The sequence below is a fragment of the Asterias amurensis genome, chromosome 9 (assembly GCF_032118995.1).
Source record: "Asterias amurensis chromosome 9, ASM3211899v1".
NCBI lineage: Eukaryota > Metazoa > Echinodermata > Asteroidea > Forcipulatida > Asteriidae > Asterias > Asterias amurensis.
Genome location: NC_092656.1, coordinates 7,340,896 through 7,366,631, shown reverse-complemented (window position 1 = coordinate 7,366,631; position 25,736 = coordinate 7,340,896). Strand labels below are relative to the sequence as shown.

General features: G+C 38.2%; 1 protein-coding gene across 1 annotated transcript; it reads right to left on the bottom strand.

Moving 5' to 3' along the window:
* Nucleotides 1-572: 572 nt before the first annotated feature.
* Nucleotides 573-25,636, bottom strand: LOC139941528 (peroxisomal multifunctional enzyme type 2-like). The gene is made up of 22 exons (XM_071938068.1): nt 25,467-25,636; nt 22,372-22,425; nt 21,454-21,561; nt 20,743-20,802; nt 20,207-20,275; nt 19,545-19,694; nt 18,593-18,715; nt 17,374-17,490; nt 15,704-15,769; nt 14,800-14,862; nt 14,147-14,238; nt 13,559-13,637; nt 12,347-12,507; nt 11,182-11,305; nt 9,775-9,881; nt 8,744-8,879; nt 7,841-7,947; nt 6,942-7,028; nt 6,477-6,557; nt 4,425-4,572; nt 3,252-3,382; nt 573-1,917 (listed from the first exon to the last, which is right to left on the bottom strand). Exons 1-22 carry the CDS (start codon nt 25,519-25,521, stop codon nt 1,828-1,830), a joined length of 2,208 nt encoding a protein of 735 aa, XP_071794169.1. The 5' UTR covers nt 25,522-25,636; the 3' UTR covers nt 573-1,827.
* Between the last annotated feature and the right edge of the window lie 100 nt (nt 25,637-25,736).

Below are 25,736 nucleotides of genomic sequence, written 5' to 3'. Positions count from 1 at the left end.
GTAAAAACCTTGATCACTCCTTTCCTGTAAATAATGTGTATGAATTACAAGAATTATGACTTTAATTTCCCTACTCTGCACAATCCAACGGATAAAGCCACACCAAACAAGAACATATCACTGTTGCCGCGACCCTTGATGTACAAATACATGGTTTTTTGTTTTTTCAAGTTTTGAATCAAAGTGAACGTGCGTTTAGATAGTTATACCACCATGGAGAAAATGTTTTATCAAAAAATTACCTTCCAACTTCTTCTAAATAACAAGAAACGCCGAAAGAAAAAAAAACGAAAACAAATCCGGACCTATTTTGTTGTTTCTCGAATCTTCCGACAGCACATGTTTTTGCTTTTCTTGATACAAACTTACATACATTTAACAACAACCGGATTAAGAAATAGACGTTAAACAATCTTCACAAGTCCGCAGTATGACGTATTGGTACCGAACACATAGGTTACAAAACATTGAAGAGGAGCCTAGTTTTCCTGATAAAATTTGAGAAAAATTTCAGCACAGAAATCTTCAAACAAACAACCAACAATATATAAACTAAACACATAATCAACAAATAAAGGATCAAAATATGTTTTACTGATTTTGTTCAAGTTGATCTTTGATGAAAGGAAAAACATTGAAGTTGTATACAGGAAACATTATTCTAATTATAGTTCGGCAAAAAAGGTGTATGCGAGTAAATGATAGGCCTAAATACGGAATTTCGATTACTGACGTCACGACAGGATTTCCTGTTACTGTATTTCCTCATACGCCCATACTGACGAGGACACTTTGAAACAACAAATAATATTCTGAAAGACCTGATATGTTTTGATTGTTCTTTCAAAATATCAACGTTTTGTTCATTATTACTGTATGCTTATAACAATATATTCCTCGTTCAATGATACAGATTTTAAACGTATACATTTGTTAATCACTGTTAAAATTATGGCAAAAAACTTCTTTATTTAATGCTCAAACCATACAAAGAAGTTTGACACCTTTAAAACTTTGTGCAAATATATTTTTTGATTACCACATAAACTTAATATATAAAGAAATGTCTTTAAAAAGATCTCAATAATAATAGCTTCCAAGTCTGATGTAAAACAAAATCATATTAAAAAAAAAATACCTCAAGGTTATGCAGTATATAAACATACATCAAGTAAGAGATCAACAGAAAAGTTGGTTGTTATAATGGTTTTTATACCTTTTTTAGATCCAGATTTCGGCCATAACATGAATCCCTACTCACTCTGAATGAAGATGTATGTAATATAATTTACCTGTAGAAGTTTCAGCTTCATTAGTTGTCAAGCTTTTGAGAGAAACAAAATTTAAATCACAGAGAAATGTTTCATGAGAGTCGCGTAAATCTGTTGTAATATTTTTTGTCTCACTTAAAATGATGCTTTTGTGAAATTGTGTTTATCATTTCTCAAAAAAAATATAGCACCTCAGCAAGTTATATTTTAAGGGAAGCTTTCTACCATCATCATCTTTAAACAGAGTATGTTTAATGTAAATCTGTGGATATTAATTGTGTTTTGTGTAATACAAAAGTACCCAACCCTTTAAGAGTGGTAGATGGGTTAAAATATCCCAGAAGCTGTAACTTTGCTAAGCTATCAAAATTTATCCTGACACTTTCATATTTACTTACCTAATAAAATAAAAATAATCTCTCTATAGAATGCATCTGCATTCATACATTTGAATTTGTATAATTAATTGGGCGTTAAATTTCAGGGGCACCAAGGCAATGACCAGGGGGCATGGAGGCAATCACCTTCATTGCCTCCGTGGAGTATCAGGCCTGGATTACAACTTAGCTTTTGCCACTAGTAGCTGACTTATCTTCTGCAGTAACATGACGTTACCTTTGACCTTTAATCGACCTGTCATGAACGCCTGTTGAATAAACAAAAATTAGGTCATTGGAGTTGGTTATAACCATGGTAACAGACTGGTTGTATACATGTTGTTTATTAATTGTATTTCACGAGCAATAAAGCATTTAGCTGCAATTCATGTTGTTTTAATGAAATCAAATCACATTATGAAATTAATTATGAAATCAAATGAAATACCCTTGGGAGACACAGATGTTTTTTTGTTAAATATGGCCACAAAGTGGTTGAAGCACAAAGAATCTAGAATTACTTCCGCTACTTCCCGCTCTAGTAAATTTTTCTTTGTTCAACCCAAAATCATTTTAAATTTTACCCTGTCAGTTTCCCTTGTGGTTTATAATATTTGACAAAGAAACTTAGACAGAACTTGCAAGTGAAACATTTACAGCGACACAAAAGCAAATAAAATCATTCTCTGTCAAGAAAATCCTCATGGTTTTAAAAATGCATTCATAAATACCTAAGACAGTTTCGCTATTCCTATAGGTGGAGAGCGCGTCATGTGGGGGTGTTTAAACATTTGATAATGACCAGTAAAAAGTGTTGAAACATGGGCGTGACACGCGAGCTTGCACCTGTACTTATAAGACAGTTTCTTCATTCCTATAGGTCGAGAGCAACAGCCGGGACAGTTGTGCCACATCAAGGGACAGTTGTGCCACTTCGTCTCGGTGAATTATCAAGAACCAGGCCTCGGCTGGTTTAAACCACTAGTTGAAAACCTCTTCACCACACAATGATTCCCTTATTTAACAAACAACATTTAACATTAAGAGGTTTCCAAGTGTCTTGTACTCTTGTGCAATGAATGGCTTGACCAGGATGTGAACCCACTTCATGTATAGCGATGGCTTGACCAGGATGTGAACCCACTTCATGTACAGCGATGGCTTGACGAGGATGTGAACCCACTTCATGTATAGCGATGGCTTGACCAGGATGTGAACCCACTTCATGTATAGCGATGGCTTGACCAGGATGTGAACCCACTTCATGTACAGCGATGGCTTGACCAGGATGTGAACCCACTTCATGTATAGCGATGGCTTGACCAGGATGTGAACCCACTTCATGTATAGCGATGGCTTGACCAGGATGTGAACCCACTTCATGTACAGCGATGGCTTGACCAGGATGTGAACCCACTTCATGTATAGCGATGGCTTGACCAGGATGTGAACCCACTTCATGTATAGCGATGGCTTGACCAGGATGTGAACCCACTTCATGTATAGCGATGGCTTGACCAGGATGTGAACCCACTTCATGTATAGCGATGGCCTGACCAGGATGTCAACCCACTTCATGTATAGCAACCATTACTCAACTCACCTGCTGTCCACTCAGTTTACCGCTGACTAAATCCACAAAATCAGCATCTGCGATGGTAACGGTCACGTTACTTTTACCAGTCTTGGGTTGTCCTCTGTAAACAGCACCACCCGCTGTTTTCAGATCAAGGGCTAGAAGAAGAACCAGAATATCTCAAAATCTTTCATTCGATGATCATGAGTTAAAAAGTAACATACTTGTCATAATCTCAGAGGGAATACATACGTTTGGTCATCCCTCTTCAAACAAATGGCAATAGAAACTTAATGGTGAGAAAGTACAGCAGCTTTCAATATGATTATTTTAAAGTATTTTGAGAATCATTTCACTTCGAATAAGTGTGGTTATGGAAAAAGGTTTTTATTCCCCACAATTTGAATCTTAGAAAACTTATTGTAATACATTTCTCAGATTGTATTCCAACCAAGTATTATTCTTCCTGCGTCAACATAATCACTCCGGATTTTCAGTAATATCTATAAAAAAACATTACACTTTTTCAAACGAAATTTTCACAGGTTAGTTAATGACAGTGTAAAGATTCCTAAAATGATGCTGTGGGCTTCCAACCAATATTTGTTATCGCCATTAATGGTTAAAGGGAAGGTACTTGTTTGGTAATTGTCAAAGACCAGTCTTCTCACTTGGTGTATCCTATCATAACCATAAAATAACAAGCCTGTGAAAATTTGGGCTCAATGGGTCATCGAAGTTGCAAGAAAATGATGAAATAAAAACATCCCTTGTTGGACAAACTTGTGTGCTTTCAGATAGAAATAAAAGACTTCTAGCTAGCAGTCTTTTATTATTTTAGTGAGAAATTACCTCTTTCTCAAAATCTATGCTATTTCAGAGGGAGCCGTTTCCCACAATGTTTTATACTAGCAACAGCTGTCCAATGCTCGTTACCAAGTCAGTTTTTAAGTTAATACTTGTTTTGAGTAATTACCAAACATGTACCTTCCCTTTAAGAGTGATTACCAAAGATATACCTTCCCTGCAGAAAATCATGCTCAAATTTATTTGCTAAGCAAACATTTGCAGGGAGACAGGTCATAAGAATGAACATAACATGGCAGCATGGCTGGTAACCTATTTCCGCTAAGCAATAATTTTCTGTCCTACACGATTTTGTCCGTGTAAATCGTCACGCAGGAATGGCGCTGTACTTACTCCACTGACTGGCTTCTTTACCATCCTTAGTGATGATGTACAAGAATATTCCTTTGGCTTTCTTCACAAGATCTGGATGCTCAGAAAGCTGTCGGCCAAGTTCTTGGAAGAGAACGTCCGAAGCTAAACTACTCTCTGATGCAGCTGGCTGTAAAAAGATTGACAGCAAAATTAGTTATAACGGCTTGCAAACTGTGAATTGAAGAAAGCAAGTGTGGCAGAAATTTACAGTGCCTACCACCCATCTCCCCGAGCTAGTCATTACTGGGCAGAGACGTTCCGTTCATAATAATAATTTAAATAATAATAATAATAAAGACTTATAAAGCGCACAAATCCATCAAAGTACTCATGGCACTAAATACAAACAATAAACATACACATGTTCAATAACCAAAGTTAAAACGTAAGCCTAAAGCTAAGAAGAAATTAAGAACATGTACATGTAGTCGAGATATACATATAATTTTATGCCATATCTAAGAAAACAATGAAGGGTAAAAAACAAACCATTTACTCAAATACTTGATTGAAAAGATATGTCTTAAGATTTTTTTAATTGGGTTCAAAACACGGATGATTTAATACTGACATACACCTTTTTTAATATTATTAAATATGCATGGCATCATTATTGTAATCCAAAACAATACAATACAGTACAATACAATAAAATTGTCCCTGCTTGGAAAATTGTATAAGTAAAAAAGGGGTTAAACGGTACAATGTAGAAATAGTAGGCCTAAGCAAAAAGATAAAAGGTAAACCCTAGAAAGACAAAAGGGCGGATCCTGGAAAAAAAAACACCATACAACAACAACAACAACAACAACAATAAAAGGTATTATAAAGACAGTGGGGCTACAATCCCAGCCATATCTCGTTGGGCCCCCTTGCCCCCTTTCAATGTTGGTTCTGATTGCACGGTCTTTTGCGTTTCAGTCAACATTGAGCCGGGAAGATGGGGCAAGAATGATTATTGTCAATGGGAAGTGTACAGGGATTGGTTTTATGTAACGTTAGGAATGGGTGGCCCAAGAATTTTGGCAGGGATTGTAGAACCCAAGTGGTACTGTAGAGACACAGGAAGGAAGCCGGTCCTCTAATTAAAAAGGCAGGCTTTCACCAAAATACAATCAATATAATAAATGCAATCAATAACGTCTAAAGATATAAATAAATCTCTCCGGTACAGGTTTAAATCCTTCAAACCCATAGCACACAATATACAAAAAGTCACAATAATACAAAATACTCAGTACAAGCATTACATAAGGCACAGTCAAAGGTCACATAAAGGTCAGCACACACGAGGCTGGCTAGTGCTACACGCACACATAGGACTGCCAATGGTTTACAAATCACAGTAACTCAGGTATACAGTGAGATTGTAACCATAAAATAGAACCATTGCATATGACATCACACTCTCAAAAAGGGGACAGATCAAGAGACAATAGCTGTTCTCTGTACGTAAAAACGTGCGCGTGACCTCAGCAAACCTGTAGCCTTTCTCGTTATGCAAGGGTGAGCTATTGATTTCTTACACAATACTGAACGCGCCAGAACAATGCGCGTAATTTTGGGTGTCAACTCTCTTTAGTTTGTACACGATTTTGACACCCAAAATAACACCCAGGGTAGGCACATGTGAGTACGCTGCGCGAATAGCAAGGGGTCTATACTCATAGATAGATCCATGAACTTATCCCTCACAGATAAATAGATTTTGGAGCATAGACCACTGGCCATGCTCCCTACAAAAATATAGAGCAAAAACGGACCAAAAATAGTGGAAAAACAGAATGATTCATCATTAGATGACCCCAAAGTTAACTTTCTACAAGTTAAACACTGAGGGCGCACTAGGATTCCCTACAGTACCATTCCAGATGCCCATTGTATAACTTAATGGCAGCCAGAACAAAGATACAAGGCCACAGGCACATGCACCAAAAGGTGATCACAGATTTCGCAGCTGTGATTGCTAAATAAAAAATGGGGCGGCGCTTACTGAAAAGGTAATAGCTTTCCCATTATGTACCCACTTACCTCAACCACAGTCGGTTGTGGAGCAAGGTTGATGAGATCCACATAAGCACCTGATATTACAACAGTGCCAGTCTCTGCAACCTGATGACAAAATTGATAAAAATACATTTCATACATGATGCTTAGATGATCTTATGGGACCTTAGCAGTAAATTTATGATGAAAAAAAAGCATGGCGCTTGCTAAAGGCAAAGTATACCTTTTGGCTTTTGGAACCATTCAGGTATTTTAATCCTATATAAATGTACATGTACGTATACAGCAAAACTCTTCTTGTAACAGTGGCAGCCGCCAACCTAATACATGTACCTACCTAATTGAAACAGAACAGTAAACATTAATTCAGAAGTGCATACTTCATACACAAATGAAATGGTCCAATACAAATAGCAAATCAAACGATATGCAATGTGGCTGAGCCTCACTTAGCAACATCTCAAGCCTGAATTGAATAGCCCTACCTACCTTCGTTTGGAAATGAATACGATTGCCCTCTCTCCACATATCAGTCTGGATAGTCTGGCCTGGTAGAACAGGCTTGGCAAACCGGCACTGAAATATAACAACATAGAAGAGTTGAATACCAGACTTGATAGTCTGGCCTTGTAGCACAGGCTAGGCAAACCGGCACTGAAATATAACAACATAAAAGAGTTAAATACCAGACTTGATAGTCTGGCCTGGTAGAACAGGCTTAGCAAACCGGCACTGAAATATCATAACAACATAGAAGAGTTAAATACCAGACTTGATAGTCTGGCCTGGTAGAACAGGCTTGGCAAACCGGCACTGAAATACCATAGCAACATAGAAGAGTTAAATACCAGGCTTCATAGTCTGGCCTGGAAGAACAGGCTTGGCAAACCGGCACTGAAATATAACAACATAGAAGAGTTAAATAGTAGAACAGGCTTTGTAAAACGACACTGAAATATCATAACAACAAAGAAGAGTTAAACACCAGACTTGATAGTCTGGCCTGGTAGAACAGGCTTGGCAAACCGGCACTGAAATATCATAACAATATAGAAGATAAAAAATAATATTGAAGAGACAAATACCAGACTTGATGTGAGTCTGCCGTGATAGAACAAGCCTAGCAAACCGGTGTCCCACGGAACTCTGTCCTCTAGAGATCCGGTCCCCCTAATGGGAAATTAACATGCGCTGAAAGAGGCTGATTAAAAAGAGGGCGCTATTGACGACGTTTGTACACAGTTGGCCATATGGGGGCGACAGAATCTCCTGCAACACCGGCACGGAAGTATCATAACACCAAAAGAAGAGTTAAATACCAGACCTGGTAGAAACGTTTATTCATATTGACAGTTTAATATTCTATGGAGAGGGCATTTTTCACAAACCTTGACCGCCTTGAACTTAGTGACATCATTATCAGCAAACTGCTTCAAAACGTGACGACATGAAAAACCAAAGGAACACAATCCGTGCAGGATGGGTTTGGAAAAACCTATCAAGTAAAAAGAAAGTAAAACAAAATTGAAACTATGTGTGTTTCAAGTCATTGAACAGTTCAAACTGAACAACTAAATGTCATCACTAAGAACTTGGAGTATCACAGTATTAATAATGATACCATTGGGCTCTCAGGTTGGTACAGGTGGTGTCTTGCCTCGCCTTTCACCTCTAGGACTCCGAATCACAGCGGGATTACTACATGGATTATTTTTTCGGGCCCTACTTGATTGCATGGGTTTTCCCTGGAATATTTCTCTGGGGTTTGCCTCCCACATCTAAAACTGAAGCTTTTGTCTTTGTCTTCAAATTTGTTTCACAAAACTCGGGAAATACTGAGTATACAGTGCCAACACACATCGGTGTAATGGTAACACCAAAGTTACATATGAATTTCAGACTTTATTTCCCTTTAAACAAATTCTCATTGATTTACAACCTCTACTCAAAAAGCATCAGTGACAAACCTGACACTTGACCTCATAACGAGGTAGAGAGGCACCTACAGAGAGTCTAAAGACTTTAACCATGATGGATGGTTTCACCCGATTGTTGACTTAAAAATGAATTTTTTTAAATCAAGTACAAAAAGAATCATCTTGAGTACAACCCTACTAAGAAATGACTGGTGTTGGATCTTCGACATATAGAGTACAGTGCTTAATATACATGTACCTATCGGTGTAAAGTTAACAAGAATTTATACTTCGTGAAGTTTCCTTGAATGAATGTACTTGCTTTTTCATCCTCGTAACAATTACAGCTATTTGAAAAGACTCATTTGAACTTACCACCCATCGCAGCAAATGCTGGATCGATATGAAGTGGGTTCGCGTCTCCAGTCAGTCTATAGAGGGCCGCTTGGTCAATAGATGTCTTCTCCTTCATCGATGCATCAGGAGATCGAGATGGTGGCTTGACTGTCAACTATGGAATAAACAGGTGAATAGTCAGCAGCATGCCCGATACTTCACGGAGGCAACAAAAGTTGATTGCCTCTATGCCCCCTGGTCATTGCCTTGGTGCCCTTGAAAAGAAAATGCCTCCGTGCACTGTGCCCTTTCAAAAACAAAGCATACAGGCTTGCAGCGGGGCAAATTTTGCGGGCAAATTCAAAACACTGCAAGGTAGCCCTTCCATGATTAAACAGCCTAACTGGAAAAATTTAATATTGAGAAAAGCAAGTACCGAGGTTTTTTGCCATAAAAATGGGATGAAAGTGTAAAAAGAGACCCAGATAGGGCACATTACATTCACATCCATACATAGTATGCCTTTGAAACCATGGAAGGGCTGACGGCTTGTAACTCAAAATCTTTACCGGACAATAATTGCTTTTACAAGAGCCCAATCTAAATGAGTTGAAAAAGCACTATGAGAAGACCTGTCTCATTTGTTTTGTTGTCGTTACGTAGTTTTTGATACTCAACAGAGTTGGATGTTATTTGTCAGATTCGTAGGAAAACCGCTTTTTACAAAGATATTACACATTGAGGTATTTTCATTCAATTGAAAAACACAAGACAAACAAAACCGTTTGTAGTGGAGTTAACAGGCCTGGGGTCGATTTCACAAAGCAATAAAATTCATCGCAAGACAAATTTTCAGTATCACCATAGTGATTTGTATTGTGACATCACACTTTACTAAGCAACTACGATTGGTTTGCAGTTATGATCAATCTTAGATCTTTGTGAAATCGGCCCCTAGTGCTAAAATCTCTAGCCTAGGACCTGCGTCCCAGTGTTAAGTTCAACAAGATACATTTTAAATTGTGAACAAAAATCTCGAAATGCTGGTTCAGATAAAAAAAAATTTTCACCTTAGCTTTTTCAGATTTTTTCCTTCCGCCAAATCCACCAGCTCCTACAAGAAATATTGCACTTTGGCTGAGAGACAGAAGTTCCTTGTTCTCGTTGTATGCCTTGGCTGTAAAACAAAGCAAACAGAAACAGGCAGTTATATAACAGCCAGGGATGTGTTTTTGCCATCAAGGTGTTACAGCAAACATTACTTTCGGTTTAGATATACCGTTGCTGATTTTGAATGTCACAACTATGAGCCCAAAATAAAAATTTTAATTCCCGCCAGAATGTGGCCATTTCTTAATGAAACTTATATAATGTGGTTGAATAGTATATTTAATGTAAACTAGAGAAGCAAAAACAAACTTAACAGTCTGTATTATCTCTGCAGAGTTCAATCATACTGCAATTGCAGCCACAGCAATAAGCCATAAGCTAAAGCCACAAGACCTCCATCATGCTGCCACAACCAGGGCTCATATTTTTACACTGAACCACCGCCCGGAGGCCAGTGACCTCAGTGTGGGGCAATATCTTTCAATCTTGCATAGTATCACCCATAAAACACAAGAAAAAGGCCTTTTCACACTGCCAAAAATCTCTGTGTTGGACACGGATACGATCCAGATAATGTGCACTGACCTTTTCACACTACATCTTTTCAAGACGGTGTTGATCCGGATATGGTGCAGTATCCGTGTCAAAACCAACCCTGCCCGGGAGGTGGGTTGATAAATTTCTATCCGCGATGTAGATTCCAACATGGATCGAAAACCGTAGTGTGAACACCTCCGGGTTAATTTTTGATCCGTGTTGAGTGTGCGTGGCGCCATCTGCGCACAATACAGTTGTCCAGCGCGTAAAGAAAAACAAACCGCGTACAAAGGGTGCTGCATACATAAAAAGTAGCCGCGTCCTGCTTCGATCCGTGTAAGATTTTGTGCAGTGTGAAACGGTCGGATAATATCCGGATTGAACATTACACGTGTAACCAAAAAGCTGATTTCGCGCAGAGCTAGTGTGAAAGCGAAGCTGTTTGTATCCGTGTTGAAATTTTACCGAACCATCACGGACCCTACCCGGATAAGGTTCGACACGGATAGAAGGTTACTAGTGTGAAAAGGCCTATAAACCGTCTCTTAGTGTTTGTACAAATAAAACAGTATAGATGCTAAAACTGTATTCTCATTTTGAATCTATTCTCTTTTCAGTTTGATTCTGGCCTTGCAACTTAAATCTTGGTTCAGTAATCATTCTGGATCCCCCCCCCCCCCCCGAGTTTGAGCAGACATAATACCATTAATAAATAACTGTAACAAGAACTCGGACTTTCTCTGCCTTTCAGCCTCGCAGATTTGATAACCTTGACTCAAATGGCAAATAAATACTAGTGGCCAATCAATAAAACCATTCAATCAGCTTACTTTCAGTCAGTATTAAAGCACCAGAGCCCTTGTCTACGATATCAGCAATCTGTGACTCGGTAGTCAGGGTACCAGATGTAGGCATTGGTTTGAATACTTCTAAGTATTGCTCCCCGTGAAGAATCTGTGGATGAATAAAACATCGGGTTTCATTAGGATTAAACTACTGTCATAATAATAAAAATAATAATATAGGTATTTATAAAGCGCCCAATAGCAACATTCGGTTCAGAATCCTGGACTCTCAAAAAGGCCACCTCACAAAAACTGGAAGTCTTTGAGATAAGTTGTCTCCGCTCCATACTAGGTGTCTCATTAAGAGACAAAATGAGAAATCAAGAAATACGCAGGCAACTTAACATGAACACAACAATAACAGATGTAGTGACCAGACGTCGCCTGAACTGGTTTGGCCATGTCATCAGAATGCCAGCCTACAGGCTACCCAGCCTGGTCTACTACAATGACTTCAACACTCCACGCCAACGAGGACACCCACCATTGCGCTGGAAGGTGCAAATCCAGGAAGATGCCAACATTCCACTTCATGAGGCAGAGCACTTAGCTAAAAATAGACATGAATGGGGACGGTTCTCAAAGGAGGCCAAGGGACACCCAGTCCTACGCAGCTAAGTAAGTAAGTAAGTAAGTAAGTAAAGCGCCTTTAACAAAGATCAAAGTGCTGTACAATAACAAGAACAATACAAAGAAACAAAGAAAACAAAACAACAAAGGGTTTATGATGAGGCTGACTGAAAAAGTAGGTTTTGAGGTTTTGAGGTTTGTCTTGAAGATGGTAATAACACTATAAGAGCTTTCTATTCCAAGATTGGAAAACTCTGCGGCCCTGTTTTGGTAAGACAAAGTAAGTCTTTCTTTATTGGGGGGTCTGGTCCAGCCATTCAATTTCATCAATTGAAATAGATAGTAGAAATTTAACTCGAGTGTATATTCGTGAATGCCCATAATTGCAATAGAATGACTGACCAGAATCAGAATGTGAAGAAAGAAATCATGCGTGCACAAAAACAAAATTTAATGCATTAATAGCTAGAAAGAAACCCTAGTTTTGGGTGAATTATGAAGAAATGAATTTGAATGCATGTCAATGACATTGAATTAATTTTTAGTGAAACTAGCTGGGAAAACCTATATTAGTACTGACCTTTGTGATGTCAATATCCCTTAGACCAGGTATTCTGCCCATGAATAAGTTGCCCATTCCTTTCTGTCCAAGAAGGACAGCAAACGAGGGCAGAGTGCAGAAATCTTCATTGAGTTCAAATAAGAACTTGAGATGATCCGGTTGTGAAGTAGAGGCACCAACTGAACCAAAGTAAAACAAAAACATTCCTCATCAAAACCAAAAGTCAACTAGAGGAAAAATAGTTTGAAAACAACGCAAACTCGGTTGTGGAGTGTAGTGGCAGAGTGGATCAGAGCACCAAACTCAAGCTCTGGTGTTTCTGTTCAGCAGAGTGTGGGTTCGAATCCTGGTCATGACACTTGTGTCCCTGGGCAAGAAACTTTACTATAATTGCTTCTCTCCACCCAGGGGTCAAATGGGTACCTTTGAGGGCAGAGATGGTTCTTGTGAGCCGAATAGCGCATTTGTTGCAAAAGGCTGTATACTCCCCAGGGAGCCGAGATGGTTTAAGGAATGAAACGGCCCAGTGATCAAGGTAATAATGTTGGAAGCGCTTTGAGACACGGTGTATAAAGCAATATATAAAAAAACAAATATTATTTATTATTATTAAACCCTGCTCTGCAGTACCCAAAACATAAACTGAGGGTTGTAGTAATACAGTGTAGGTTTTGAGGCATTGCACGGTAATGTATCAATGTATCCAGTTTGCAATAACACCATGTGTATATCTATTTTAGCTGTGTAGAACATGTTCTTTGATAACTTGTCCTGCATTTTAACTACTACCTGGGCGGAAGATAGGAAATCTGCCAGGGGTCGAATTCATAAAGAGTTAAGGACTAGTCCTAGGAGATATAAAAAAATGGATGGCTAGTCCTAAGTTACAGGCCGAGTAACTCGTCCTAACTCGAGATAAGACTAGTCTTAACTCTTTGTGAAATCCACAGCAGGAGTACTAACTTTGCTTTGTGGATCAAGGGGACTTCTTGTTTTTAACTGCACTGCTAAAAGGTTGAGACCAATATTAAGTAAGAACTAGTTAATAGTTCCAAAATCTACTCCGCGACAGTAGAAGCAGTAGAATAAATAGTCAAACAAGTTCTCTCACAACAAAATCTACACAGCTAAGTAGACATACAAATGGTGTAACCGCAAACTGAATATACAATTTTGATACAGTATTAGGCATTCAATGGTTCATGGAAGATCTATAAGACAGAAACTTACCTCCTAAGGCATAAAGTATTACATCGTTGGGTGTGTAGGAGAATTGTGCACTTGGAAACTTCTGTCCAATGGCCAGGCTCTATAGATAAGAAACAGGTCACAACCGATATAATTGTTAGTATTCATTTTTGTTTACCTAACACAGATGGAACCTGCCTCTAGCCACCGGGCTAGCTTTGTGGTCTAGTGGTTAGACATCTGCTCTAGCAAAACAAAGGTTGTGGGTTCGAGTTTCACTTGAGTAATTTGTCTATGTTTTTTTTTCTTTCAAAGAACTTAGGGAAAGAACTGAGTGTACAGTGCTGCTTAATACATATTGGTTTATGGGTAAAAACAAAATATATATATTATTTATCCCCAATGCAAAATTCAAAATCTTATAAATTTTGCCTTCTACAAGACCAAAACTGTCTTGACCAGGATTCAAGCCTTTGCTGCTGACAACACCAATGCTTTGGTTTGGTGAACTAGACCGCTCGGCCACAACACGCCAAAAGTGAACACAACAAAGACAAATGTTCACTTCAATAACATTAGGAGAAACCCCAGTACATGTGCGTAAAAAAAAAATCACTTTAATAAACGTACCGGATTGAATCCGTCTTCTTCTGCCGAGGTCGTTGACCTTGTAATATCACGTTTGGCATTTTCAAATGATTGCACAACTAACACTGTAGAATCTGTTCATCAGAAAGAAATGAGAGTCACTAAGAATTTGCGTGAAATCGGTCAATCAATTAATCACTCGTAACATTTGTTTGGCGTCATATTCCAAACGAGCATTGCACATCTCGCCGTACAGTAAGCTCTTGTAAACAGGCAAGATTTTAGTGAAAAGAAAACCTTGTTTATTTGTCTAAATTCAAGTTGTGACCATCTAGGAAATCTTTGTGTGAGCAGGATGGCCGGATAACATGTACAGTGTATCAGAACAAACACGGAGATAAAAAAAAGATCGGATGCTTTGCATGGTGCAGGATGTAAGGACTAAGTAGGTTTCTAGATGTAACATCCACATTCTAAGAGGAATGGTCGGGACAAAGTAGGGTCTTAATGTTTCTAAAGAGGTGCTCTGCTTGTCTGCAAGTGATTGTTAGAAACAAGGTCAAGATAAAGTAGGGTTTAAACATTTCAACAAGGTGATATCGTGAATTGTTTTGTTTACTTGGAGCTGTATTCAGGGGGGGGGGGGGGGGGGCAGGAAAACCTATATTATTCCACAAACCCAAAGAAAGACATACCTCCAGCGGCTGTGGGATAATGACAGGTACTCATGTCACCAACTGTTGACCAACTGTCCCGAACTAAAAACAGTAAGCGACAAAGTCTCAAGTTAAAACTAAAAGAACGTAAAAACAGTATAATTCATGAACTCAATCTATTAATAAAACTGTAAAACAAACTTCTCTGTATGATTGCCTTCGCACACCATGGCAGTTATAGTTCTCACTATTTCCAAAGTACAATGAACCAGACGATAATTTAATCCAGCCTACATTAGATAATATTAGTTCAAATGAAACAAAAATAACAACAAAACATGATAATTGTTGGTAAAACTTGAGTTTAACAGATCATACAAGATAATGGGAAACAGTGAACTTAAATTTAAATGAAGCATTTGTATTAAAGCTCATGCAAAAAGTGACAAACGCTGATTATAATAGTGCATGTACATGTTCCACTCCACACATAGTGTTAGCCAGACGGGTGTACAGTGTATGTGTGTCTTTTGGACACCCTGTGTTAAATTAGGAAACTCTGTTTTAAATTTGGATGCCCTGTTTTAAATTTGGATACTCGGTTTTAAATTTGGAGACCCTGTTTTATCTGTAATTTATTGTAATTGAGCAACTTTGAGACCCTGTGTTAAATTAGGACACTCTGTTTTAAATTTGGACACCCTGTTTTAAATTTTGGCTACTCTGTTTTAAATTTGGAGACCCTGTTTTATCTGTCATTTATTGAAAGTGAGCAATTTTGAGGCCAAGTTTTTCTAAATTTCCAGCAAATTTTGGAACCTGTTAACCAAGTCCTGGCTAAAAGATTGACTCTACAGTTGACCTTACATATACTCTTGGCAGGTGATCAGTGACAGGGTATTACTAGACAGTATAACTGTTCATTTCAACTGCTCAGACTTACCGTTTTCTGGTGTGAGTTTTGCTGCTTCTGTTGCAAACACTACTCCCTCTGCTCTCTGGACTTTGACTGTTATAACAAACAAGCGGATGAATCCTTATCAACTGACAGTCTAACATTGTTTAATCATGATAAAACTGATTTATGTTGATTGTAACTAGAAATAGCAGGTCTCATACTTCACAGAGGCAACAAAGGCGATTGCCTCCATGCCCCCGATAATGCCTTGGTGTCCTTGAAATGATAGAGTAGAAATTTACAATTTCCTCATAGGGTGCACTTTAACAAGGAGAAATTGCCTTGGTGCATACAGGCCTGAAACAGTCTCTAAGGTAGTGGCCTCTCCTTATCCTTGCTATAACATAATTACACAATTAACAAAAATCACCATAAAGCTGGTAAGAATATAACATTCTTACTTAGAAGAGAAATGGCCAAACTTCATAAAGCTGGTAAGAATATAACATTCTTACTTAGCAGAGAAATTGCCAAACTTCATATAGCTGGTAAGAACATAGCATTCTTACTTAGCAGAGAACTGGCCAGGCACCATAAAGCTGGTAAGAATATAACATTCTTACTTAGCAGAGAAATTGCCAAACTTCATATAGCTGGTAAGAACCTAGCATTCTTACTTAGAAGAGAAATGGCCAAACAGCATAAAGCTGGTAAGAATATAACATTCTTACTTAGCAAGGAAATTGCCAAACTTCATATAGCTGGTAAGAATATAACATTCTTACTTAGCAGAGAAATTGCCAAACCTCATATAGCTGGTAAGAACATAGCATTCTTACTTAGCAGAGAACTGGCCAGGCACCATAAAGCTGGTAAGAATATAACATTCTAACTTAGCAGAGAAATTGCCAAACTTGATATAGCTGGTAAGAATATAACATTCTTACTTAGCAGAGAAATTGCCAAACTTCATATAGCTGGTAAGAACATAGCATTCTTACTTAGCAGAGAACTGGCCAGGCACCATAAAGCTGGTAAGAATATAACATTCTTACTTAGCAGAGAAATTGCCAAACTTGATATAGCTGGTAAGAACATAGCATTCTTACTTAGAAGAGAAATGGCCAAGCACCATAAAGCTGGTAAGAATATAACATTCTTACTTTAGCAGAGAAATGGCCAAACAGCATAAAGCTGGTAAGAATATAACATTCTTACTTAGCAGAGAAATTGCCAAACTTCATAAAGCTGGTAAGAACAAAACATTCTTACTAAAAGGGAGAAATGGCCAGGCACCATAAAGCTGGTAAAAACAAAACATTTTTACTAAAAGGAAGAAATGGCCAAACTCCATAAAGTTGCTAAGAACATAATGTTCTTACTTAGCAAAGAAATTGCCAGACGCCATAAGGCTGGTAAAACGCAACATTCTCACTTAGCAAAGAATCGACCAAACATCATAAACTGGCATGAACTTAGCGTTCAAACTAAGCAAATAAATGACCAAACACTAAAAACCTGGTAAGAACATAGCATTCTTACTATGCGTCAATCTTGACAAATCTCCCTACACCTCTCAGCAATTAGGACTGGTAAAAGCACTGCATCTCTGGGACTGGTTGGCACAAAATACAAAGGGGACTTGCTGAAACTTTTGTAAATTAGTTGTATCCAGCACTCTATTTAGATCAAAACTCTAGAATTTATGACAATACCTTGACCAACCCATCCAGCTCCACTTTCAAACACACCGCCATTCTCTTCACATTCTTCATGGCAAAGATAGAGGACCACTGGCGCTACTGCCTCAGCCTTTAGCAACTTGAAGATCTCTGGAATAAACAAACAAACAAACAAACATTGAAACTTTGCATGGTGTGAGTATAACTAGGTGATGTTTTACAAAGGTAAAGAACAACTGGCGCCACTGCCTCAGCCTTTAGCAACTTGAAGATCTCTGGAACACGAAAACAAACAAGCATTGAAACTTTGCATGGTGGAAGTATAACTAGAAGAAGTTAACAAAGATAGAGGACCACTGGTGCTACTGCCTCAGCCTTTAGAAACTTGAATATCTCTGGAATAAACAAACCAGTATTGAAACTTTTTATGGTGGGAGTATAACTAGGTGAGGTTTACCAAGGAAAAGGACCACTGGCGCTACTGTTTCAGCCTTTAGCAACTTGAATATCTCTGGAACAAAATAACATTGATGTGTGTGTTTCATTAGCGTGTTGTCGGATCAGTAATGCAAGAGTTACAATTGTTGCAATTAGCATGGTTATTGATCAGATACAACTTTAAAGGGAAGATATACAGTTGGTAATCACTCTTAAAATCAATGGCAATAACGACTTTTGAAGCCTACAGCAGCTTTAATACGATAGTATAAAGCATTTTGAGGAACATTCCACTTCGAAGAAGTGTACGTATGTAGTTTTGTAAAAAGATATAAATTTACATTCCTCAAAATGTGAGTCTAAGGCCGTGTCGAATTGGTGGCTTCGGCTACGGCTGCGGCTACGACCGTTGCCAGGGGTGTTGCTAAGGGCGTCCTATACTATAGTGCATGATGACGCGGCAATCCAGCTGCAGTCGTAGTCGTAGCAGCCAATTTGGATACGGCCTTAGAAACATTACTGCCAGTACGCTTCTTGGACTGTGTATTCTTACGAGTGATTATTCTTTCTGCATGGACATAATAGGACAGACCAAATTTCCTGCGCAACCTAAAAAACTGGACTACCTCTTGAAATAAAATTTTAGTTTTATTGTGTAAATCTACATTGATTGGACTAAAACATTCAAACAGTACCTAACACCAAAGGTATACTTTGTCTTTAGCTGTACATGTAAAGTAAGATTTTACACCACTTTTCCCACTCTGACTGAAAACCCTGCCCTGAAATGACTCTAATTGACCTTTGACCTTACCTTCAGGAATGATATCTTCGGTGAGTCTGGACCCAGCGATGGGAGCGATAGTATTACAATGGATGTTATATTTGGTGCCCTCTATAGACAGCGTGTTGCACAGCCCTACCAAACCCATCTTTGCTGTTGGAAAATTAAACAGTTAAAAAAACATTCAAAAACTGATTTGTAATTTGCAAAAGTCTATAGTTGTTGTTAAAAAATTACTAATGGTTAAAACAAAAACCTTGGGTGTTTCTGTGTAGCAGAGTGTGAGTTCGAGTCCGGGTCTTGACACTTTCTTCCTTTAGAAAGACACTTAACCAATATTGCTTCATCCTTCGTATGGGATGTAAAGCTGTTGGTCCCGTGTAATGTGTAAAGTACGTAAAAGAACCCAGTGCACTTCTCAAAAACAAAAGGGGTTCATCCCCATGTTTCTGTCTGATATGCCCCTTATAAACCATTACATGGTGCTATGTAAAGACAAAAGAGTCTCATACTTCTAAAATATAACCACGCATACATGTACCTTGCACGAAAAATATTGAATGTTTGAGCGCCATGAGCATCACCGAATTGGTAGGCCTATATATACACCTATATGTATTCGTCTGTCCGTGTTGTCCCTTGTCTTTGTCTTTGTTTGTGTTCCTTGGTTGTATCATGTCTGTCTGTCAATAGGTTAGGGTACAAAAGCATTTCGCTTAACCTTACACCTTAATGTTGTCTTTAAATTGCTGCTTATTTTTGAAGTGTTGTGTACCCAATCATACCTCATACTATATTGCTTGTTTAATTTCGACCTAAATGTACATTATTGTATTAATGTTTTGTATGACAGCATTGAAATAAATGTACTGAATAAATTTATACCCAATTTATGAGTGAAGGTTTTGACTGCTATGTAAAAAAAGAAATTATAATACGATAATAAATCAGCATTAGGATAAAACCAAAATAATCCACTAACCTGCACTGTAGTTTGCCTGACCAAAGTTGCCGTACAAGCCTGACGCTGATGATGTCATGATGATGCGCCCATATTTCTGTTTCTTCATGTGAGGCCAAGCTGCTCTGGTAATCAGGAAGGCACCACGGACATGTACTCTATGGATCAGATCTGGTGATTGGTCAGACCGAAAGGGCAAGAGTTATCTTAAAGGGGTGGCGATTGGTCATAGTTATAGAATAGAGATAATGTAAGCAGGTGATTGGTCTGAGAAGAAATGACTGAAATTACTTAAAGGGAATGTGATTGGTCAAGGGCTCAGAGCAAAAGTTTATAGGGATAGTGATTGGTCTGGGAGTAAGAACAGCTAACTTATTTATAGGGATGGTGATTGGTCAGGGGTAAGAACAGCTTACAGGGATGGTGATTGGTCAGGGAGTAAGAACAGCTAACTTACAGGGATGGTGATTGGTCAGGGAGTAAGAACAGCTAACTTACAGGGATGGTGATTGGTCAGGGGTAAGAACAGCTAACTTACAGGGATGGTGATTGGTCAGGGGTAAGAACAGCTTACAGGGATTGTGATTGGTCAAGTAATCAGAGCAGATAACTGATAGGGATAGTTGAATCAAGAACTCCTTTTATAGCCAGTTTATACCAAACGATGACCTACGGTGACCTACCCCAATCAGTATCACTAATCCGAGCAAATGAACGATCCCTGATAATGCCAGCATTGTTGACGATGATATCTGAAACAAAAAAAACAAAATGCGTCATCCTGATGTAGTTTTCTTATACAAGTCATTAAAGGCAGTGAACACTATTGGTAATTACTCAAAATAATTATCAGCATAAAACCTCAAATGGTAACTAGTAATGGGGAGAGGTTGATAGTATAAAACATTGCGAGAAACGGCTCCCTCTGAAGTGACGTAGTTTTCGAGAAAGAAGTAATTTTCCACGCATTTGATTTTGAGACCTCAAGTTTAGAATTTGAGGTCTCGAAATCAAGCATCAGAAAGCACCCAACTTCGTGTGACAAGGTTTTTTTTCTTCTTTCATTAATTTCTGAGCTCAAATTTTCACAGGTTTGTTATTTTATGCATATGTTGAGATACACCAACTGTGAAGACTAGTCTTTGACAATTACCAATAGTGTCCAGTGTCTTTATCAGATATGTTTTATTATCTACATGAGCAAGATTTAGTGAGTTACCTATTCGTCCAAAGTGGTCCAATGCTGTCTGAACTAACTTCTCTCCTTCTTCCACAGAATCTAATAAACAAGAATGGAAATAATCAAAACAGTAAGTAACATTTGATAATTCATATGTTTAAAAATACATTAATCCCTTAAATATAAATCTGTAATAAAAAACAAGCTTAGCAAAAAGAAAGATAAGTAATTAAAAGATACGAGTTCTGACAGAATGACAAGAGTGTGCGCATTTATCAAAAATTGCAACGACTCCAAAACAATTCAACTCTGCCCGTTAAAAATGGTATGTCAGATTTTTGGCCCCAAACATTAAAAAATAGATTTTTTTGAGTGAATGGTATTTTAAAGAGTATCACACGCTCTAACAAAAAAAAGTTTTACTTTTACTTTTAATGGTCAGGAACCATGACAACAATTTAAAACATTTCTTATAAAGCACGTTCCCGACATAAAACTAATTTTGAGCACTTTATTTCACTGCTACTAATAATTGGCAGACTTATTCGAGCAATGGCAATGAAAGCTTGTAACTTTGTCGACCCCCATCAAAATATCTATTGAATTTTAAATCAAAATTTGTGGGCAAAATCGGCAAAATCTGACATAGCATCTTTAAGTATTGACCGACGAACATTTCCAGGCACAAGCCTGACACTTAAACCACTGGCCTCACTATATAAAAGGGGTTTGATTTGGTTTTCCACTCACCGTAATTAGCCACTGCTTTGCCTCCTTTAGCTCTTATCTCCGCAACAACTTTGTCTGCAATCTTTGTCCCATCACCATCCCCAGATGGTCCTCCACCAAGATCATTCACTAATTACATACAAGGATATTAACTGTTATAAAGTAAACTCTCTTGCTATTATTTCTCTCGCGAAAAAAGTCATCCGAAAATAAATTAACTTTCGTCTTAAAGACATTATACACTTTCGGAACAGAAAAAAATAAAAATTCACAGATTTACAAATAACTTACAGGATTTACAGAAGGTAATGGCGAAAGACTTCTCAGGAAATATTATTCCATGAAATGCTTTATACTTTTTGAGAAAACATTAAAACAAGTTTAAATTCTCCATATATCGAGAATTACGGATTTATTTTAAACACATGTCATGACATGGCGAAACGTGCGGATACAAGGGTTGGTTTTCCCGTAATTTTCTCCCGACTCCAATAACCGATTGAGCCTAAATTTTCAACGGTTTGTTATTTTATATATAAGTTGTGATACACGAAGTGTGGGCCTTTGGACAATACTGTTCACCGAAAGTGTCCAATGGCTTCAAAAAAGATAATTATGTCAATTCTTGGTGCTCCTCTTTATTTACAAGGCTTGTTACATGTAAATCAGCTTTGTTCGAGCAAGCTGTGTGCTTAGAGTGATGTACTGTACAGGAACTTCCCAAAACAATTAATGAATCTGATACTTAAATGATACAATCTAATGTCTAAGGGCGAAACCTTTCTCTCCAGAACCTTTTGAAAAATGCCTGCTAACAGAACCTAGAAATGTACACTCTGTCCAAAATGCCTGCTAACAGAACCTAGAAATGTACACTCTGTCAACCAATTATGTTTTATCCTCCATAACGGATGACTGCTTGGGGAAATTCTTTCTTACCAACAACAGATGCCCCCCTGGCAGCAAACATCAGCGCATACTCTCTTCCAAGACCTGCATTCAGACATTAAAAAAATGTGTGTTTTTTCATAAAACCGTTAAAAAAATTTTTTTTTAAATAAACATTCAATGGGCGACTTTCAAACGCTAGGTGGCAGCAGACTTACCTGATAAATTTTCATTGTTTAAAGGAACACGTTGCCTTGAATCGGTCGAGTTGGTCTTTGACAAACGTTTTTAACCATTTTTTATAAAATGCACATGGGTAGAAAGATGTTGTAAAAGTAGAATACAATGATCCACACAAACATACCTCGAAATTGCGTGGTTTTCCTTTTACCTCGTCGACTAACACGTCGGCCATTTATGGGGGTCAAAATTTTGACTCCAATAAATGGCCGACGGTGATAGTTCGCACAGTAGAAGGAAAACCACACAATTTCGAGGCAAACTTGTGTGGATCATTGTATGCTACTTTTAAAACATCTTTCCAACCATATGCATTATATAAAAAAATGGTTACAAACGCTTTTGTTTTGGCCAACTCGTCTGATCCAAGGCAACGTGTTCTGAGCATGCGCATAATTCTGATTCAAAATTGAAATGAGAATTTTTTAATAAAGATTTGAACCGTTTTAATATGAACAAGCACCAAGAGAAGGTGTACGTAAACTCTTGTATCAAGGATAGATATTTTTTAATTTTCCTAAAATTGATGACATTTGTACATCAACACAAGACTGCCTTAGTCATAGGTTTACTCGCCGATGCTAAAATTACTGGCCTCGGGACAGAGCTCCAGTGAAAATTTCAAACTCTTCTGTACATTGTAACACTATGAATACAATCCCTTACTCCCTGCAACAATATTTAAAATCAAGACTCAATAAAATCCAAGAATTCATTTGTGCATATTATTATAGGGCTTATTGATTAGAAAACAAACGCTTTAAAAACTATGTTTGATGCTGGGTTGGAAGTTAAAGTCAAGTGTAATAAACTTTAATTGGCTCTTTGTTAGTCAATTTTCTTTACAATCATAAAGTCTGGTTCATTCTCACTCTCAGGGTTTGCACGTAACAATTTTAAGTGACTGGCCAGCTAGACCGGTCAGCTGGTCATTTCACTAGTCCACCAGGTTTGACACTAGTCAACTAATTGATATTAAATACATCAAGGGATGCTTTTCAACACTGTACAAGCTAGCCAGACCACTTCCAGTGAATTTTGACTGGTCCTCGTGTGGCCAGCAGACCACTGTTTAAAGGGAAGGTACACGTTTGGTAAATGTCACAGACAAGTCTTTTCACTTGGTGTATCCCAACATAAGCATAAAACAACAAACCTGTGAAAATGTGAGCTAAATTGGTCATCGAAGTTGCGAGAAAATGATGAGAGAAAAAACACCCATGTTGGACGAATTTGTGCGCTTTCAGATAGGAATAAAAGACTTCTGGCTAGAAGTCTCCAGAAGTCTTTTACTATTTTAGTGAGGAATACCTCTTTCTCAAAATTTATGCTACTTCAGAGGGAGCCGTTTTCTCACAATGTTCGTTACCAAGTCAGCTTTTAAGTTAATATTTTGTTTTGAGTAATTACCAAACGTGTACCTTCTCTTTAAGGAAAACGCTTTTCTAAAAGGTAACAATGGTAAATTTCCCTTTGAGTCTTGGTACGACTACATGTACATAGGCAAGATTGACGAGAACCAGATTAATGTTATCACTAGCTAACTAGGCAAATTTTGTATCAGTCCTTCTTTCATACTAAAAAAGGTCAGACAAAAGATAATGATGTTTATTTTAGTGATAAGATACATCACAACAATGTGGGACTTTGGACCTGTCTGTAGTGCATGTATGTATTGAAATGACATTGTACTGCCTCAACTGGTCATGACTCTCGACCCTCTAACACTCAGCAGGTACACTGCTCTGAGTCTCAGTCAGTGCTACTGTTTATGTAGTGCTGCTAAAGAGAGAAATAGTCAACTCCTTGCAGTACCCCTGATAGATCTGTAGATTAAAAGTTTCCAGTATTTGCATTCAACATCAAACACCATACATACGGTATGTGTGAACTGTGATACGCCAGCGACTTTCATACATTGAAACCGAACTCAAGCTCTGATGCTTCTGTTCAGCAGAGTGTGGGTTCGAATCCCGGTCGTGACACTTGTGTCCCTGGGCAAGACACTTAACTATAATTGCTTCTCTCCACCCAGGGGTAAATGGGTACCTGTGAGGGCAGAGATGGTTCTTGTGAATGATTTAGCCGAGAAGCACATATTGATGTTGCACAGGCTGCATACTCCCCACCAGGGAGCTGAGATGGTTTAAGGAGTAAGGAGTGAATTAAGGCCCAGTGACCAGGGGTAATAATGTGAAGCGCTTTGGGACGCCCTCCGGGTGTGAAAAGCGCTATATAAAAATGTTTATTATAAATCTTCTGCCAGTTTGGTGAAAAGCAAATCCAAAATTTTGGGGGGAAAAATTATATAAAAAAGTAAAACATTTTGGCTACGAGATAGTCCTTTTTATAACAATGACTATGAGTTAAAAAGTGATGGCGCAAAGTTTTCCAACAAGTCAAGACTATAAATAAAATAATAGACTAATTTCTCATCAATTTAATTAGGAAAAGTTTCCGTATAGCGCCACCACTTTTTCATTCGATATGAAATAATATGGTATCTAATTTACCTCAATGAGATATCCCTTTTTGTAAAAAATGAGTGAAAAGGTGGTGGCGCCATACAGAAAGTTATCCTTTAATTAATTCGAATTCCATTAATTAATTCAATTGAATTGATAAAAACCTTTTCCCTGACTAAACAAACTTTTGCAGACTGTGACCACTGTGTGTGTCACCGCTGTGGTCACTGTGTCAACAGTTCAAAAAGTTGTTTTGTTTGGGGGCCATGAGTTCCGCACGCGTACTGCATGCATTGCCACCCGCCCCACCCCCTCCCACACGCCCATCCACGATCCACACCACACCACCAGCATGATCTGTCCTGTACTTTAATATTAACTCAACTGTATGTAAAAACTCGGTCTACCGCGTTTTTCACTTGTTTCTAACCAATGGCTTACCTCCACCAGCACCAGTAATGAGTGCAACGCGGCCATCATATCTCAGTTCTGCCATGTTTGGAGGACCAGCTATGTGTACGTTGGAGCCTTCAGTTCTAAAGACAAAAACGTAGATAAGTTTTAGATCACCTTTCTTGCAATATCACGACGATAAAATGTAGGCTAAAATTAAAAAGGATCATTTCGCAAAGCGCCCTCCTTTGACGAGTCGGGTCCGCAATAACCATCTCGACCGAGATAACAAACGCATTGACATAACACTAATCTACC

What these genes read in the sequence shown, in the direction of transcription:
- LOC139941528 (XM_071938068.1), bottom strand. Translation starts at nt 25,521, where the DNA reads ATGGCAGAACTGAGATATGATGGCCGCGTTGCACTCATTACTGGTGCT. An exon ending in CGAAGATATCATTCCTGAAG is followed by an intron (nt 17,491 to 18,592) that starts GTAAGGTCAAAG and finishes TGTTTATTCCAG; the next exon opens with AGATCTTCAAGTTGCTAAAG. An exon ending in CTAAGTTCAAGGCGGTCAAG is followed by an intron (nt 7,029 to 7,840) that starts GTTTGTGAAAAA and finishes GTTATATTTCAG; the next exon opens with TGCCGGTTTGCCAAGCCTGT.